Below are 16,772 nucleotides of genomic sequence, written 5' to 3'. Positions count from 1 at the left end.
CTGGTTGCGAAAATGACTACGGTTCGAAGCTTTCTGCAACTTGCAGCCTCTCTTAACTGGGAAGTGCATCAGATGGATGTGCATAATGCATTTCTTCATGGTGATTTAAATGAAGAAGTGTACATGCGTCTACCACCTGGTTTTCGAGGAACGGAAAAAGATCAGGTCTGTCGATTACGGAAATCTTTATATGGTTTGAAACAAGCACCGAGATGTTGGTTCGAAAAATTAACATCAGCTTTGCTGGAGTATGGTTTCGAATAGAGTCGGTCTGATTATTCACTCTTTACGATGGACAATGGAACCACTCGACTACACGTTCTAGTGTATGTAGACGACTTGATCATCTCAGGCAGTACGGTATTTGTTATCAACACTTTCAAGACATATCTCAGTCAGTGTTTCCATACAAAAGATCTTGGAATTTCTAATTACTTTCTTGGCATTGAACTTGCAAGAAGCCCGACTGGTATCTACATGTGTCAACGCAAATATGTTTTGGACATACCCAAGGAAACTGGTCTTCTTGCTGCAAAACCAGTAGACTTTCCCCTGGAACGGAATCACAAATTGGCGATTGACAAGAGTGATCATCTCGACAATGCTGCTCCGTATAGGCGACTAGTGGGAAAGTTAATCTACTTGTGTAACACAAGGCCAGACTTGTCATACTCGATACATGTATTGTCTCAGTTTATGCACAAGCCGCATATAGCTCACTGGAATGCCGCTCTTCGTGTAGTCAAATACCTCAAGGGTACTCCGGGTCAAGGAGTGTTACTGCGAGCTGATAATGATCTGTCCTTAACGGCCTGGTGCGATGCCGACTGGGCAGCGTGTCCTATTACAAGACGATCGCTGACTGGTTGGTTCATTCAGTTCGCATGATCGCCTATCTCCTGGAAAACCAAGAAACAAAAGACAGTATCTTTATCTTCCGCTGAATCAGAGTACCATGCTATGGCGTTTACTCTTAAGGAGATTCTTTGGTTGAGAGGTCTCCTGACATCACTTGGAGTAAAATTCACTACTCCTATTCCTTTGTATTGTGATAATAAGGCGGCAATCCACATCAGTACTAATCCGGTTTTCCATGAAAGAACAAAGCACGTGGAAACTGACTGTCACTTTGTGCGAGATGAAATAGTGAAGGGAACGATCACTACTCGTTATGTTTCTACTAATAAGCAGTTGGCATATATATTTACTAAAACACTTGGAAGTAGAGAGTTTGAAGAGTTCCTTGGCAAGCTTGGCATTTGTAATCTGCATGCTCCAGCTTGAGGAGGGGTGTTGGAAAGATATATTCCATTTATTAACGTATCTTCGATATATTACAAATATGTTAATATATATATCTCTCCCTTATGCTTAGGAAATATTGATGTACGTATATAATGTGGTCTTTGACCTACGATGAATAACGAGAAACCTTTTACACAAACAAGTTTCTTGACATTGTACACTCTTTGTGTTCAAGAAGCTTGTGGCTTTGTACCTTAAAATTAATGAACACGTCTCCCATTGAGAAGCTTGTCCTTGAAGTGAGTGCAACTCCGGCTGAAGTCACGCAGCAGCTCATGGCTAGTAAGGACGCTGATATTGCGTTCAAAGGTCTCCTTGAATTCTTGGAAACCAAGAAGATCAAAAAGGAAGAAGATACAAAGTGGAGGAAGCAGCGTCTGCCTTATCTTAAGTATAGGGGGTCAGTGCAACCGCCCTATGGCCCATTTCAAATTCTTTTTTTTTTTAACTTTTTATTAACATACATAATATTACGCCTTGTTCGGAAACTCGCTAGGCGCTACGCGTACGGCACACTAGGACCTAGCGATTTATTAAAAAATTGGAAAAAAATCGGGGAGTACGCGGGGAGGAATTTTTCGTACTTCTATGCTCTATTTATATGTGTATTACCATTTTTTATGCATAATACATGTTTTTAACATATATTATACATGTGTATGTAAAATAATTTTTTATGTCCCATGTTAATGTATTGATGTTGTGCATTCATGTTTATCTTTAGTCATCAATTCGTATATACACAGTAATATTGCTCGATTTTACAGAACAAAAACTAGCCTCTCACTTATTTTCATCGTTTGTATTATCATTAAACTATCCTCTTACTTATAGAGTAAGAGTTACAAAAGCAATATAAGGCCACTAAACACTCTAATGATATTGAAACAACAAAGAAATAAGCTTTTGGAGACCTAGTTTGTGGAAATGGGTCGTACATATATAATTGATTGTTTGGCCCAATACATGATTTGGAGGAGACTAGTGAAGCCCAAAAGGAAACATCAGATTGTGGAATACTGGAATACGAAGAGAAGGAGATGATCGGTGATAGCACTTAGCCCACACACACAAAAAATTAACACAAAAAGGACATGATCGGTCAGGCGAGTGATGATAACCATAGCATCATGTAATAGCTCGACTTTTCTGGGTTTTGCTTTCTGTTTTTTCCTTTAATTTCAAAATCCAAATGAACCCAATTGATTTGATCATGTTCGAGGTCGACGAAGCCAAGCCACCGAAAGTCACAATCTCACCGTACTTTGAGCAGTTGGTTGGTTTTTACCTGGAATCTGCTTCAATTTGGATTTGCAAGTGATGGATGAGCTTGATTCTGGTGATTTGGTTTCGATTAAGTGAATTTGAGGAAAAGCAATCACAACTTTTGTTGTCTTGTCGGAAAAGGGAGAAGAAGATTGTGTATAAACGTAGAATGACCGATTTTTGGATCACACGATTTCACGTTTCAACGGCCACGTAATGTTAAACCACGCTCTCTGCAGTCAAGAATCGGTATGGCGTTGAAGGCAACCGTATTGGCTCAACTCGCCTTGGTGAGCTCACGTTTCACGAGTACTCGGCCGATTACGCGCCTACTCGGCCACGTTTTAGAACAAGGATATTACGTGAGCAACCAATCTTTGTGCAAATAATTTTATAAAAATATGATAATATAAAATATTTTAACTAAAACTAAAAAGAATTAGTTAATCTGTTTAATTTTTTTAATAATTTTAATAAGTATTTTAATATAAAAGTTGTCTAAGTCTTCATGGCCATGCAAGATGGGCGAATTCTAACAAATATCAATAGCTTTTGAATGACAATTTACTCTTCTTCTAGTATGAAACAATAAGCAACACTCCACCACAAATTGTAGAACAGTTTTTTTTGTTTGAATTAATTTAACATTTAAAAAAAAGTTTACTCTTCCCTCGATTCCAAGAGAAAATAGTCAAAAAAAGTCTCTCACTTTTGTATCTTTTTGGATAGCCAACAGTTTGCTACATTGCTTATTTTATTTTTCATATTTTAGAATTATAGACTGACCACCCCCAAAATTAAGATGAGTCATTCCGACACCTTTGAGTGTTATTTAATCACTTTGGCTATGGTGAATGTTTAAAAGTGACAAAACAATTTACACATCACAAGGCATTACAAGACAGCAACTGTGGATGTACTTAATTAGCAGCATGCAGGGAAAAATTGATCTTATTCTACTAGAACCACATGCACAGGTGAAGAAAGTATTGTTTTGTGGAATAATTATTACAAAATTATTACAAAATGTCAATGCGGGTAGTTAAATAACGGGCGTTAACAAGTCTTATCATCTGGGTTGACGGAGTTAAAAAAGTTCACGTCCGTTAATCTTCCCAAAAAAGAAACTTTATTAGTTCCGGCGATATTATCAGCCGCCGGCGACTGACAAGGGTTGGTGGCCAATTTTTTTAAAACTATATAAATAATTTTGCCCTCACCAAACTCCTCCAACAATCTCTCTTGTTTACATACAAATCTCCCCCAAAAGCTCGACTCTACTCACCAACCCCCCACCTGTCTCCAATGTCTTCTGAGACCTCCGCCGCCGTCATTTCGTCCGCATTCACCGCCGCACCGTACCCAGATTCAAAGAAACCAATCGGGTCGATCCGGTTCCAACCACTCCCTCTCTCCCCCTCGTGAGTTTCCTCTCTCTGTTTCAACATTCTAAAGTTTAGAACTTTTGAATTTAGATTTGAACTTTGGTATGCAACGGTTAGGTACTGTAAGGTTTCATCTAGAATCTGTGCCATGGCCAAACCAAATGATTCAGAGACTCTGTCTTTATCAGTGGATACTTCACTTAGCCCTCGTGTCAAATCCTTAAAACCCTCCAAGACTATGGTTATTACCGATCTTGCCTCCACTCTTGTTCAGTCCGGTGTTCCCGTTATCAGACTCGCTGCTGGAGAACCTGATTTCGATACACCTCAAATCGTAGCTGAGGTTTATAAAACACAAATTTCTCCCAAGTGGCTTCACTATGTTCTGTGTGTCTCTCTCTCTCTCTCTCTCTGGTTTGTGTTGAATCATTTGTTTCATTATAGGCTGGGATCAATGCGATTCGAGATGGTTTCACTAGGTATTCGCTGAATGCAGGTATTACAGAACTTAGAGAAGCGATCTGTCGCAAGCTAGAAGGTAAAAAGATAAAAACACTTTTTTGCTTTGTGTTTCAGTTATGTCTGAAAATTGAGTGACTATGTTTATTTCTTCAGAGGAAAATGGATTGTCTTATGCACCGGATCAGATCTTGGTTAGCAATGGAGCTAAGCAAAGTCTCTTACAAGCAGTGCTTGCTGTTTGCTCTCCTGGAGATGAAGTAAACTAATAACTAAACTTCTTTGGATTTGTTTTGTTTTATAACTGTGGAGTGTTGTTTTTGCAGGTTATAATTCCAGCACCGTATTGGGTAAGTTACACTGAACAGGCGAGACTGGCGGATGCAACACCTGTGATTATTCCTACCAAGATCTCTGATAACTTCTTGTTGGATCCAAAGGATCTTGAGTCTAAACTGACTGAAAAATCTAGACTTCTTATCCTCTGCTCTCCTTCGAACCCTACTGGATCTGTTTACCCCAAGAGTTTGCTTGAAGAGATTGCACGGATCGTTGCTAAACACCCAAAGCTTATGGTATTTAGCATTAAACTCACAGCTCAATCTTTTGTGGCTTCTTTGCTAAATCTGTTTCTTTTGCTAGGTGTTATCAGATGAAATATATGAACACATTATATATGCGCCTGCAACTCACACAAGCTTTGCTTCTTTGCCTAACATGTATGAAAGAACTTTGACAGTAAACGGTTTCTCCAAGGTAATTTATTATTATTTAATCTTTAGTTTAGTGTTAACCGATGTAAATCTTTACTGATGATCATATGATATGTGAAGGCTTTCGCTATGACGGGTTGGAGGCTTGGATACCTCGCTGGTCCTAAACATATAGTGGCAGCTTGCAGTAAATTACAAGGACAGGTTAGTTCAGGAGCTAGTAGCATTGCTCAGAAGGCAGGTGTTGCTGCACTTGGGTTAGGAAAAGCTGGAGGAGAGACTGTAGCTGAGATGGTGAAAGCATACAGAGAGAGACGAGATTTCTTGGTTAAAAACTTTCGTGAAATGGAAGGTGTTAAGATCTCTGAACCTCAGGTGCTTGCTTTGCTTCTCTTTGAAGCTATTTACTTACTAGTTTCTTCTTCAGTCTTCTAGTTCTTGATTGTTTGTGTTATTATTACTTTGCCTGCAGGGAGCCTTTTATCTCTTTATTGACTTCAGTGCTTACTACGGATCAGAAGCTGAAGGTTTTGGTTTGATCAAGGACTCATCATCTCTTGCATTATACTTTCTTGACAAGTTTCAGGTAAACCCTTTTCACATCTACATAGTTCTTTAGTTAAAAGTGTTGATATGTTTTTGGTTTGAGTAGGTTGCAATGGTTCCTGGAGATGCTTTTGGGGACGATACTTGTATTAGGATTTCATACGCCACATCTCTCGACGTTCTACGAGCTGCAGTTGTGAAGATCAAGAAAGCTCTTGAGCCACTCCGTGCCACTGTCTCCGTGTAACGGTTCGGACACACAAAAAAATGTGTTTTTGATCGTTTATATGATGTTGTAAACTATATCTACCTTGTCTTCAATCCAATAAAAGAACTCTTTGTCTAAGGCTTTGTTCCATCAAGTTTATGCTTCATGTAACCATAAACCATTGTAAATCATTTATTAAGACTAAAGTTTATACACATATAGACCATTGCAAATCATTTCTTAGTCACATTGAATGCATTCCACGCGAGCTAGGTAGTTCATGTCTTTACAATCTCTGTGTTTGTTCATAGTGATGAGGACTAACTACTGAGAATGATGATAAGCTACTCTTCCTTAGGCCGATCTTCCCTCAGTTGATTTGGGTATATTTTGAAGGTTAATGGGATACAACATGATCATGTACTAAGATCGGTTCACATGAAGTGAGAATTGCATCATCTGCTGTGGAAAAAAAAAATACTTGGTAGCCCATGTAAATGAAAATGAGAAACATGTAAGCTTCCAAACACATCATTACCGTCTGTGCAGATCTAGGAAGACCATCAAAACCCACCTTTTGAAATCAATGTAATAAATTTTGAATTTTAAACAATAGTGAATCTTTACATTCACAGTAAGCTTTTCTTACGTACTCTAAATTAGATAATTGGCTGTTTATGTAATCACTACATCATAACATTGGCATGCAAGCAGATCCGTGATAGTGTGAACTCAAGACAAAAACATTCAACAGAAATAAGAACACTCAAAATACTGCTTCGTCCTTTCTAAACTCTAGTTAATAGGACCACTCATGTTTAATCAAATTAAGTAAATAACCCCACACTTTGGATGGTTTGTGGTTACTGCTTCGTCTTCGCTGCATTATTAACATTCACTCACCAGGTCCACAACTATTCACGAGTCTTTGACAATGATGTTTTAATTTAACAATCGTGATTCAATAATCTTAGTACGTAGTACAATTTTCACCATGAAAGTTGAAACATATACATAACAGTATAGCTGTACTAAACTTAATAAATACATATATAGTCGTTGGAAATGACAGTCTATCGTCCATAAGAGCATCTTTAACGCTAAACCGTAAACGGTTTGTTAGTTTTAATTTATTTTTTTGTCCGAAACAAAAAAATAAAAATGCGAATCAATCGTGGGCCGCCACGCGTCGGTGGAACCTGCAAACAGTGCAAAAATCCAACCAAGATCAATCCTTATTTCATTATTTTTGTGATCGGTTTTTATGGGACCCCCGGATTAAAAAATCTCCTAATAACCCGGGATAAAGATGGTCTAATGAACATATCTAACTATAGTCTATACACAACCCTTGTTCTAAAACTCGGCCACCTAGACGCCTAGGCGGCCGCCTAGGCGTTACGCGTCACTTTTCCGCCCCGATTTATGCCAAATCGGTTTAAAAAATCGGATATCCGATTTTTTTCCGCCTAGACCGTCTAAATGACCGCCTAGCCGCCTAAATGACCGCCTAGCCGCCTAGGCGGCCGCCTAATCTATTTTTTTATTTATTTTTTATTTTATTTTTTTATTTTTTTTTTATTTTTTTTATTTTTAATAATATTTTTATTTATTTATTTGATCTAAATTTTTATAAATATCATTTATATTCATAATTTTGATGAAAATTACACTATATTAAGTTTATATATTCTATTTGTGTGTTTTATACAATCTTAAACATGAAAATGTATTAATGTTATACACAATTAAAAATTAAGATGTTTTATAACATAGTAAACCATCTAAAAATTTCGCTCCGCATAATTTTCGATTAATCCCCGATTTTCTCTTTAGACGCTAGGCCCAACCCGACCGCCCGACTAGCGCCTAGCGCGTTCCCGAACAGGGTACACAACACATTTGACGGAAAAAAAAGAAACTATAAACAACAGGTAGAAACTATGATTAAACGGTTTTACAAAAAAAAAAGATTTTACGACAGATATATAGTTCCCTTCCAACAGATTCGTGTCCATGAAGGACTGTTCAACATAGATTAAGTTTGCCAAATATAATTTTTCTTACGTTTGCCAAATCCGTTCCTAAAAGATTTATGTTTTAAAATTTTTACACTTTTTAATAAAACATATTAAAATTTAGCTATAAATGTATAAGTTTTTGTAATTTTATATTTCATATATTTTTAAATTAATAAAAATTTTAAAAATGCAATTAATGTTTTTGAACTTCACAATTTTTTATTATTAATTAACAAAAATTGTATTGGAAATACAAAATATGTATTTTTTTGAAATAAAATTTTTCTATAAAATATGGACTTTTTAGGAGTAGGATTTCATCGATATGTAAGACACGAAACAAGAGATATAGTGTCACATAACCGGGATCAGTTCTAGATGAGTTTAATAAATTATTTGTTTTCGTCTTTAAATTTAAAGAACATTTCGATTTTAAATGATTAAAACTTACCTGCGCATAGCACTATGATTTTTATAAGAATTTGATATCAAACTTCCAATAGGAGATAAAATATTAATTAAAAGCCTCAATTTGGTATTTACTAAACTAAATGCATCTTCTAGAATTCTCCGAAACAAAAAAAATATTTCTCGAAGAAACAAACAAAAAGTTAACTCCACTCACAGACTCCACACTTCACACATGTAGCCAATAAAATTTCCTTGGGACCCTCTAGACTCCACAAACGGTCAACTTACCGTTAACGGAGGCGTTAACTTTCTCTCGCGCTCTTCAGACGTGACACCACATCATTCGCCACGTGTAGATCCAACAAGACCAGTTCCACATAACAGATTGCGCGTGTCGTCCACTCGTCTCTCGGTGGCTAAACATTGCCGTTTTAACAGCTTCTCTCGTCTTTCTCGCTTTCTCTTCCCTTCGAGTGTCTTCACAGATTAACAAAAAAGCAAGACTTGTTTTCACGTATATAGACAGACCCAGCTTCCAACGTGTCTCTCACATTCTAGCTTCATCCACGCGTGTGAACCAAGCAAACACGTGTGGTTTAGTTGCTCTCAGTCTCTCTTGGGCTTAGAATAGTGGGCTCGCTCGCTCACTGAACCAACCATCTCCTCTCAGACAATCCACAAACATTTCGCCACGTGTCCCTCCTTCTCCGCGTCTTCTCTATATATCCTCTCGCTCTTGTCGTTGATTCAAGATCACAAAACCAAACACAAAGCTTAAAGATTAAAGAGAGAGAGAGAAGATGTTCATCGAGAGCTTTAAGGTAGAGAGCCCGAACGTGGAGTACACAGAGAATGAGATCCATTCCGTGTACGATTACGAAACCACAGAGGTCGTCCATGAGAACCGTAACGGTTCTTATCAATGGATCGTCAAGCCCAAAACCATCAAATACGATTTCAAAACAGACACTCGTGTCCCCAAACTAGGGTAAATCAAGTTTGAATCTTTAACTCGTGTTCCGTAATAACCGGACTCGAATTCATCTGGGTCGGTCTTAGAATAACGAACCTTCACTCACGTGACATTTTTGATTTATAGGGTTATGCTTGTTGGTTGGGGAGGAAACAATGGATCGACTCTAACCGCTGGTGTGATCGCTAACAAAGAGTGAGTCAATTCTCAAATGTTTTGTCTTTGTTGTTTTTTCGGTTAGACTTTGGTTTGAGCTGTGAAGTTTTGTTGGCAGAGGGATCTCGTGGGCGACTAAAGATGGAGTGCAACAAGCAAACTACTTTGGCTCGCTCACTCAAGCGTCTTCGATTCGTGTCGGATCTTACAACGGCGAAGAGATCTACGCTCCATTCAAGAGTCTTCTCCCGATGGTGAATCCGGACGATGTTGTGTTTGGTGGTTGGGACATAAGCGACATGAACTTAGCAGACGCTATGGCTAGAGCCAGAGTCCTTGACATCGATCTCCAGAAACAGCTCAGGCCTTACATGGAGCACATGGTCCCGCTCCCTGGTATCTACGACCCTGACTTCATCGCTGCGAATCAAGGGTCACGTGCTAATAGCGTGATCAAAGGCACAAAGAAAGAACAAGTTGATCACATCATCAAGGACATGAGGTATAACATAACAGCATGTCAAGACTTTTACTTGGTTGGTTTTCTGTAATTGATTGTAATCTTTGTAGGGAGTTTAAGGAGAAGAACAAAGTGGATAAGCTAGTTGTGTTATGGACAGCCAACACAGAGCGTTACAGCGATGTGGTTGTAGGGCTTAATGATACGATGGAGAATCTATTGGCTTCTGTTGAGAAGAACGAGGCTGAGATCTCTCCCTCCACGCTTTATGCAATTGCTTGTGTTCTTGAAGGCATTCCTTTTATCAACGGGAGTCCTCAGAATACTTTTGTCCCGGGGCTTATCGAGCTGGCTATATCGAGGAACTGCTTGATTGGTGGGGATGACTTCAAGAGTGGTCAGACTAAGATGAAATCTGTTTTGGTTGATTTTCTTGTTGGAGCTGGTATCAAGGTAAAAAGAGAGAAAGAAAGCTTCTTTGTCAAGTAACATTAACTTGGTTCTTTCTTGTTAGTGAAGTAACCTTGTGAGTGACTGATCTTTTTTTTTTGTTGTGTGGCAGCCTACTTCGATTGTGAGTTATAATCACTTGGGAAACAACGATGGGATGAACCTCTCAGCGCCGCAGACTTTCAGATCTAAGGAGATTTCAAAGAGTAATGTTGTTGATGACATGGTGGCTAGTAATGGCATCCTCTTTGAGCCTGGTGAACATCCTGACCATGTCGTTGTCATCAAGGTTAGTTTTTTGAATCTAGAGTCATTAGTTCTTCTTTTGTTTCTACACACATTTCAAAACTATTGTTGTGTGTTGTAGTATGTACCATATGTTGCGGATAGTAAGCGAGCCATGGATGAGTACACCTCGGAGATATTCATGGGAGGGAAGAATACAATTGTAATGCACAATACTTGTGAGGATTCTCTGTTGGCTGCTCCAATCATCTTGGATCTTGTTCTTCTCGCGGAACTCAGCACTAGAATCCAATTCAGAGCCAAAGGAGAGGTTTGTCTTCTGCTCTACCTAGTACTTGAGTTTCTCCGTGATCTTGTTTTTTTTCATGTTTGGATCTTTTTTATATTATCAGGGGAAGTATCACTCTTTCCATCCAGTAGCAACCATACTAAGTTACCTCACAAAGGCGCCTCTAGTACCGCCTGGGACGCCGGTGGTTAACGCTTTATCGAAGCAGAGGGCTATGCTGGAGAATATTCTTAGGGGCTGCGTTGGGCTTGCGCCAGAGAACAACATGATCTTGGAGTACAAGTGAAGGACAGGGAGGATGAAGAAGAGCAAAAGGATCTAAAACTTTAGCTTAAGCTTTTGGATCAAATGTGTAATAGACTTAAAGAGTAACTATCTTTGTGTTAAACCAAACTTTCTTTATTTTATTTATATCATGATTCTCTTCATCACTCAAGAGAGACATTAATACAGAACACAGAAGGCCAAGAGAATCACAGAAAAAGAAAACACATACAGCAGCGAGTGAGACTGTGAGATCACGACGAAGTACCTGCAGAAGAAACTATCGTGAACTCGCCTTCGCAGACCAAGGAGGCACCCACATAAGCTTTACCTTCCATCTTAGCAAGCCCGAAGCGTTTCTGGAAGCTGAGAATAGTCATCCTCATGACCAGTGTGTCTCCTGCAACCACTGGTTTGTGGAATTTCACTTTATCAATACCGCCAACGAAGAAGTTATCTTGAGACCCTCCTACTTCCGGCAGCATTACTATGCCTCCCACTTGTGCCATTGCCTAACGACACACAAACTCAACCTTTTAGTTAAGTGCTCTTTTTAGTTCTCGTCTTTCAAATATAAGCTACGACCATTTTAATTTGGACTGGGCTAGACATGATCATTAGGCCCAATTTACTATACCCTGACCACTCATTTACCAATCATATATAAAGATGTCACACTAAGGGTATGAATGGTGACCAGGGAACGACGAGGAATAATGTATTCCCTGACGTTCCTAAAAAAAATTACCATTCACAAGGAATAATAATTTCCTCTCATTCCCTTTCATTCCCTTTTTTGTAGAGAATTAAAGAACAAAATTATTCCTTGTCAAATTTGATAAGGAATAACCATTCCTTTTCATTCCTCGTATTTTATTCCCGTACATTCCTTTTTTATTCGTTCCTCTTGTTTCCCGGATGGTCACCAGTCGGACCCTAAGTTAGTCAGGATCACGATCCAAAACTAACATGAGACTTTAAGCATTGTTGTTACCTCAATCATGAGACCACCAGGCAGGATGGGTCGATCAGGGAAATGACCAGGGAAGAAGTTGTCATTGATAGTGACGTTCTTAATAGCTACAGCTGAAACACCAGGCGTGTACTCTATCACTCTATCCACCAGCAGTAACGGAAACCTAACAAGATCAAAGAAACAAAATGATCAAAACTTACAAAAGAAAACGCTTCAATTCCTAGAAAAAAGTGTACATACCTGTGAGGCAATATCTCTTTGATCTTGTTAATGTCCATAACCGTTGGAAATGCTGAAAACTCTAGAGATTAAGGAAGAGACGAGTTGAGTTAGTGGGGGGAGGATATGAAATGTCAGAAAGTCTAGAAATTTTTCTTACTGAGTTCGATTGGGGTTTCTTTTTCGGATGAGACATTATCGTCTTTGTTGAAACAACGAATCGCAAGGGAACTAGGTCGCTTGTTGCGTATGAGAGAAACAGGATGAGATCTTGGGGAAAGAATGAGAGGGATTCTGGGCTGATTATCATGATGACTCGAGCTCAGGGAGAGTACCGAGTTCGGCGTAGTAATAGCCATTATCAAAGAACACAAACAATGAAGAGAGTTTGCCTGCCCCTCATGCTTCCCCAATATCCTTAAATATCCCTGTCACAAAACTCTTTTCTTTTTTCTTTTTCTTTTTTTATATTAAAACATGTTTAATTAAAGACCTTTACTGACAATGTTGTGGAGGAAGTAAGAGATGAGATTCATTTTCTTTAGGCATAACCAATACTGTTAGTTCCTACTTTTTGTCCACGTGAATGCTTTAATTTAGTGGATTTAAGGTAGAGATACTAAACTTCATCAGAGACAAATTAAAAGAGAGATTCTTTTCTTGGTTTTCTCGAATTCTTTCTCACGAAAGCAAAGAAGTTTTGCTCAAGTCTGTTGGTATGGGAATGCCGGTCTTTGTGATGAGTTGCTTCAAACTATGATAGACCTTGGAGAGTATATACAAGGAAGAGAAGAGGCGGAAATATGGTATATAGATGCAGACGAGAAGTGAAGTGAAAAAGTAGAAGATTGTTATTGAAAAAAAGTATTTACAGGTTTCAACTATAAATACATTTGATAATTGTTGTTTTAGCTCTCTCGAATTACAAACTGAAAAGTGTAGAGTGACGATTGTAAGACGAAGTGATAGCTCGTGAGAAGTAACTAGTTACAATTGTTGAGAGATTGATAGGAATACAACTTTGATTCTTATCAAATTGGTGCTGTGAGCATGGATCGAACACGCGACCTTCAGATATAAGGATCAAATGATATTAGATATAATTATCCTCAACTGAAATTGTTCGGCTACCATCAGAGTGATGAACTTGTGTGTATCGAACATCAAAATCACATCTCTTTTTCCCACTAAACCTCTCAGTTTTGTGGTTGTTGGTGATGGTTGGCCCAAAAACGCATTCAATGATAACTCCATCAATTCTGTACTCGTACCACCTTCATCTTGAATTGTATCAAAGAATTCCTCCTCTATAAGCTCCACTTCGCACCCTTAAATAACTGTCAGCACTTGAAGTTCTTTATTGGCACAAACATGACCATAAAATGTTTTTCAATACACTTGTAACACAATTTGTTCTTCATGTGATATTCGTACTCCGCTGGTGTTAAGTATCAACTTGTTTTTGACCTTGCTTTAGCACTTGTTTCAATCCTGTACTACCACTTTCAAGTAGCAATGGTTTTGTACGCCAACTGTTTGTTGTATTGAACGCTGATGATGAGTTTATGTTGGAACCATAAGCGATCTTGGAAACACCTTATGATAAGGAGGGATGTTTGGAGGTTCTAATTCAGTGGAGAGGCCTGCCTCAGCATGAGAGCATGTGGATGAAGATTCAGCAAGTGAGACATCAGTTTCCTTCATTTCAGCTTGAGGGCAAGCTGAATCTTGACGAGGAGGGTATTAATAGATCTTGGAGAGTATATACAAGAAAGAGAAGAGGCGGGAAAGTAAAGTGAATAGTAGAAAGACTCTTATTGAAAAAAAAGTACTTGCAGTTATAATGTTGCAACTATAAATACATTTGATAATTGTTGTTTTAGCTTTATCGAATTACAAATTGAGAAGTGTAAAGTAACGATTGTAAGACGAAGTGATAGCTCGTGAGAGGTCATTAGTTACAATTGTTGAGAGATTGATAAGAATATGACTTTTATTCTTACTAAACTACCAAAAACCACATGTGACAACTTGTCAAGTGCAATGGCACATTATTGGAGGAGTTCGGTTGATGACAATAAAAAGATTCACTGGTTGAGGTGGAAGAAGCTCTATCTTCCAAAGAACCTAGGACTCTAGGAGGCATTGGTTTTTGAACATTCATCTGTTAAATCAAGCCTAAAGAATAAGAATAAATTTAGAGCATTTGTTAGCTTGTTTCTTGAAAAGTAAGTACATACTTCGGAGAAGTTCATATTGACTTGGTGGTGCTACGCTCTAGACCGTCCTTTGGTTAAGTATTCTTCTTTGGAAAGAGCTCCTTTGGTTAAGCTCTAGACCGTCCTTTGGTTAAGCTTTACCTTCCATCTTAGCAAGCCCGAAGCGTTTCTGGAAGTTGAGAAGTGTCATCCTCATGACAAGTGTGTCTCCTGCAGTCACTGGTTTGCGGAATCTCACTTTATCAATACCGCTAAAGAAGAAGTTATCCTGAGATCCTTCTACTTCCATCCGGCAGCATTACTATGCCTCCCACTTGTGCCATTGCCTAAATACACCAGTCAACTTTTTAGTGCCAGAAGAAAGAAAAAACGATCTTTCATTCATCATAGGGGTTTTTGCCAAAACTAACTCACAACTTGATTTTAACCCCAAACCTATACCCAAACTTGAATCAAATGCAAAACTAACCTAAAAGCCTAGTGAAATTACAGCTCAGTCCCTTGTGACCAAACAAAAAAATAGAAGCCATTTTTACGAATATAGCCCTAGTAAATCGTCTGAGTCGTCTGAGATGTTGGAAGTCGTCTGGACGACTGAAGTGTAAGTCGTCTGGTACCGGTTTATTTTAAAAATAATTTATAAATCTTGTAAAAAAATATTTTGATGCGTGAAAAATAAAAATCAAGTAATTATAAACAGTTTTAAGTGATATAAATTAAGATATGATAAAATTGATTTGTTTTGAAGATAGATGAGTGGAAGTAGTGAATCATGAAATACTTTGGTTTAGGAGTTTGGCAAACATATGTTGTAGTATTGTATGTATTGTTAGGGTTAGATTTTGGAAAACTAAAATGTTTTTTTCAAAAATTAGTTTTCACCTATATGTGTTTATTTATGTGTATAGTAAACACTTTTCAAGTTTGATTTGATTTTATGAAGTCTTAATTATCTAATTAAAGACTTCATAAAATCAAATCAAACTTGAAAAGTGTTTACTATACACATAAATAAACACATATAGGTGAAAACTAATTTTTGAAAAAAACATTTTAGTTTTCCAAAATCTAACCCTAACAAAACATACAATACTACAACATATGTTTGCCAAACTCCTAAACCAAAGTATTTCATGATTCACTACTTCCACTCATCTATCTTCAAAACAAATCAATTTTATCATATCTTAATTTATATCACTTAAAACTGTTTATAATTACTTGATTTTTATTTTTCACGCATCAAAATATTTTTTTACAAGATTTATAAATTATTTTTAAAATAAACCGGTACCAGACGACTTACACTTCAGTCGTCCAGACGACTTCCAACATCTCAGACGACTCAGACGATTTACTGGGGATATATTCGTAAAAATGGCTTCTATTTTTTTGTTTGGTCACAAAGGGTTGAGCTGTAATTTCACTAGGCTTTTAGATAAGACATGGCTGATTTTTGTTTCTCCGACTGATTTAGTGATCATGAGCTGGCTGAGTTATTTAATCTACAGCTGACTTATTGGAGGTATTATGGCTGGTTTTCGTATTTTCAGCCGTAATGAGCTTGATTAACAGTAAACTCAGCTTAATTACAGCTGACCTATTAGCAAAAGATTAATTACTAGAATATCATTCATTTGACGGCTAAGTTATTTGAAAATACAGCAGGCTTAATGTTTTCCAGTCTAGTTTCTACTGATTTATTAGCGAAAGATTAATTAATGATATAGTATTCACCCTGCGAATGACTTACATTTGTAGTTATGGCTGATTTATTAAGGTGAGTTATAAGTTCGTTTTGTTGCTGCCTTACCGATTTTCCATGTCATCAAAATTTATTTTCCAAGTCATCCAGTTTTGTCTCAAGTCTTTTTTACTAATCTATCTTTTTTGCAGGTTTTTAATTAGATGGTACTCATTTTCCACTAATTTAAAGGTAGATCTATTATTTTTAGATATGTATTTTTGTGTGTTCTGCAAAGGTAGATTTATCCAATCTTTCACTCATTTTTTCTGTTTTTAAGCCATTTGAACGTTTTTGGATATGCATATTTTTCAGATCTGGATTTAATATGCAGGTTTTTCAGATCTGGAAGACTTCTGGGACGACTTACGTGTTAGTCGTCTAGAAGTCGTCTGGAAGTCGTCTGGACTTCTTGGAAGTCTTCTGACAAAGTCGTCTGGACTTCCTGTAAAGTCGTCTGGA

At 37.7% G+C, this 16,772-nt stretch overlaps 3 protein-coding genes across 3 annotated transcripts; 2 read left to right on the top strand and 1 right to left on the bottom strand.

The window, feature by feature from the left end:
• The first annotated feature begins 3,794 nt into the window (after positions 1–3,794).
• LOC106337354 (bifunctional aspartate aminotransferase and glutamate/aspartate-prephenate aminotransferase) lies at positions 3,795–6,097 on the top strand. Its single transcript, XM_013776454.1, has 9 exons — positions 3,795–3,992; positions 4,074–4,299; positions 4,401–4,494; positions 4,572–4,675; positions 4,742–4,990; positions 5,058–5,171; positions 5,249–5,503; positions 5,601–5,714; positions 5,781–6,097. The coding sequence occupies exons 1-9, from the start codon at positions 3,877–3,879 to the stop codon at positions 5,919–5,921; spliced, it is 1,413 nt and encodes a 470-aa protein (XP_013631908.1). The 5' UTR covers positions 3,795–3,876; the 3' UTR covers positions 5,922–6,097.
• Positions 6,098–9,114: 3,017 nt separating this feature from the next.
• On the top strand, positions 9,115–11,319 carry LOC106342520 (inositol-3-phosphate synthase-like). Its single transcript, XM_013781479.1, has 7 exons — positions 9,115–9,302; positions 9,414–9,482; positions 9,562–9,945; positions 10,014–10,356; positions 10,466–10,642; positions 10,721–10,909; positions 10,992–11,319. Exons 1-7 carry the CDS (start codon positions 9,115–9,117, stop codon positions 11,172–11,174), a joined length of 1,533 nt encoding a protein of 510 aa, XP_013636933.1. The 3' UTR covers positions 11,175–11,319.
• Positions 11,320–11,351: 32 nt separating this feature from the next.
• Positions 11,352–12,762, bottom strand: LOC106342522 (3-hydroxyacyl-[acyl-carrier-protein] dehydratase FabZ). The gene is made up of 4 exons (XM_013781480.1): positions 12,508–12,762; positions 12,369–12,429; positions 12,147–12,291; positions 11,352–11,664 (listed from the first exon to the last, which is right to left on the bottom strand). The coding sequence occupies exons 1-4, from the start codon at positions 12,704–12,706 to the stop codon at positions 11,407–11,409; spliced, it is 663 nt and encodes a 220-aa protein (XP_013636934.1). The 5' UTR covers positions 12,707–12,762; the 3' UTR covers positions 11,352–11,406.
• Between the last annotated feature and the right edge of the window lie 4,010 nt (positions 12,763–16,772).

The sequence above is a fragment of the Brassica oleracea genome, chromosome C4, assembly GCF_000695525.1.
Source record: "Brassica oleracea var. oleracea cultivar TO1000 chromosome C4, BOL, whole genome shotgun sequence".
Classification (NCBI taxonomy): Eukaryota; Viridiplantae; Streptophyta; class Magnoliopsida; order Brassicales; family Brassicaceae; genus Brassica; species Brassica oleracea.
This window is presented reverse-complemented; position numbering and strand designations above follow the sequence as displayed.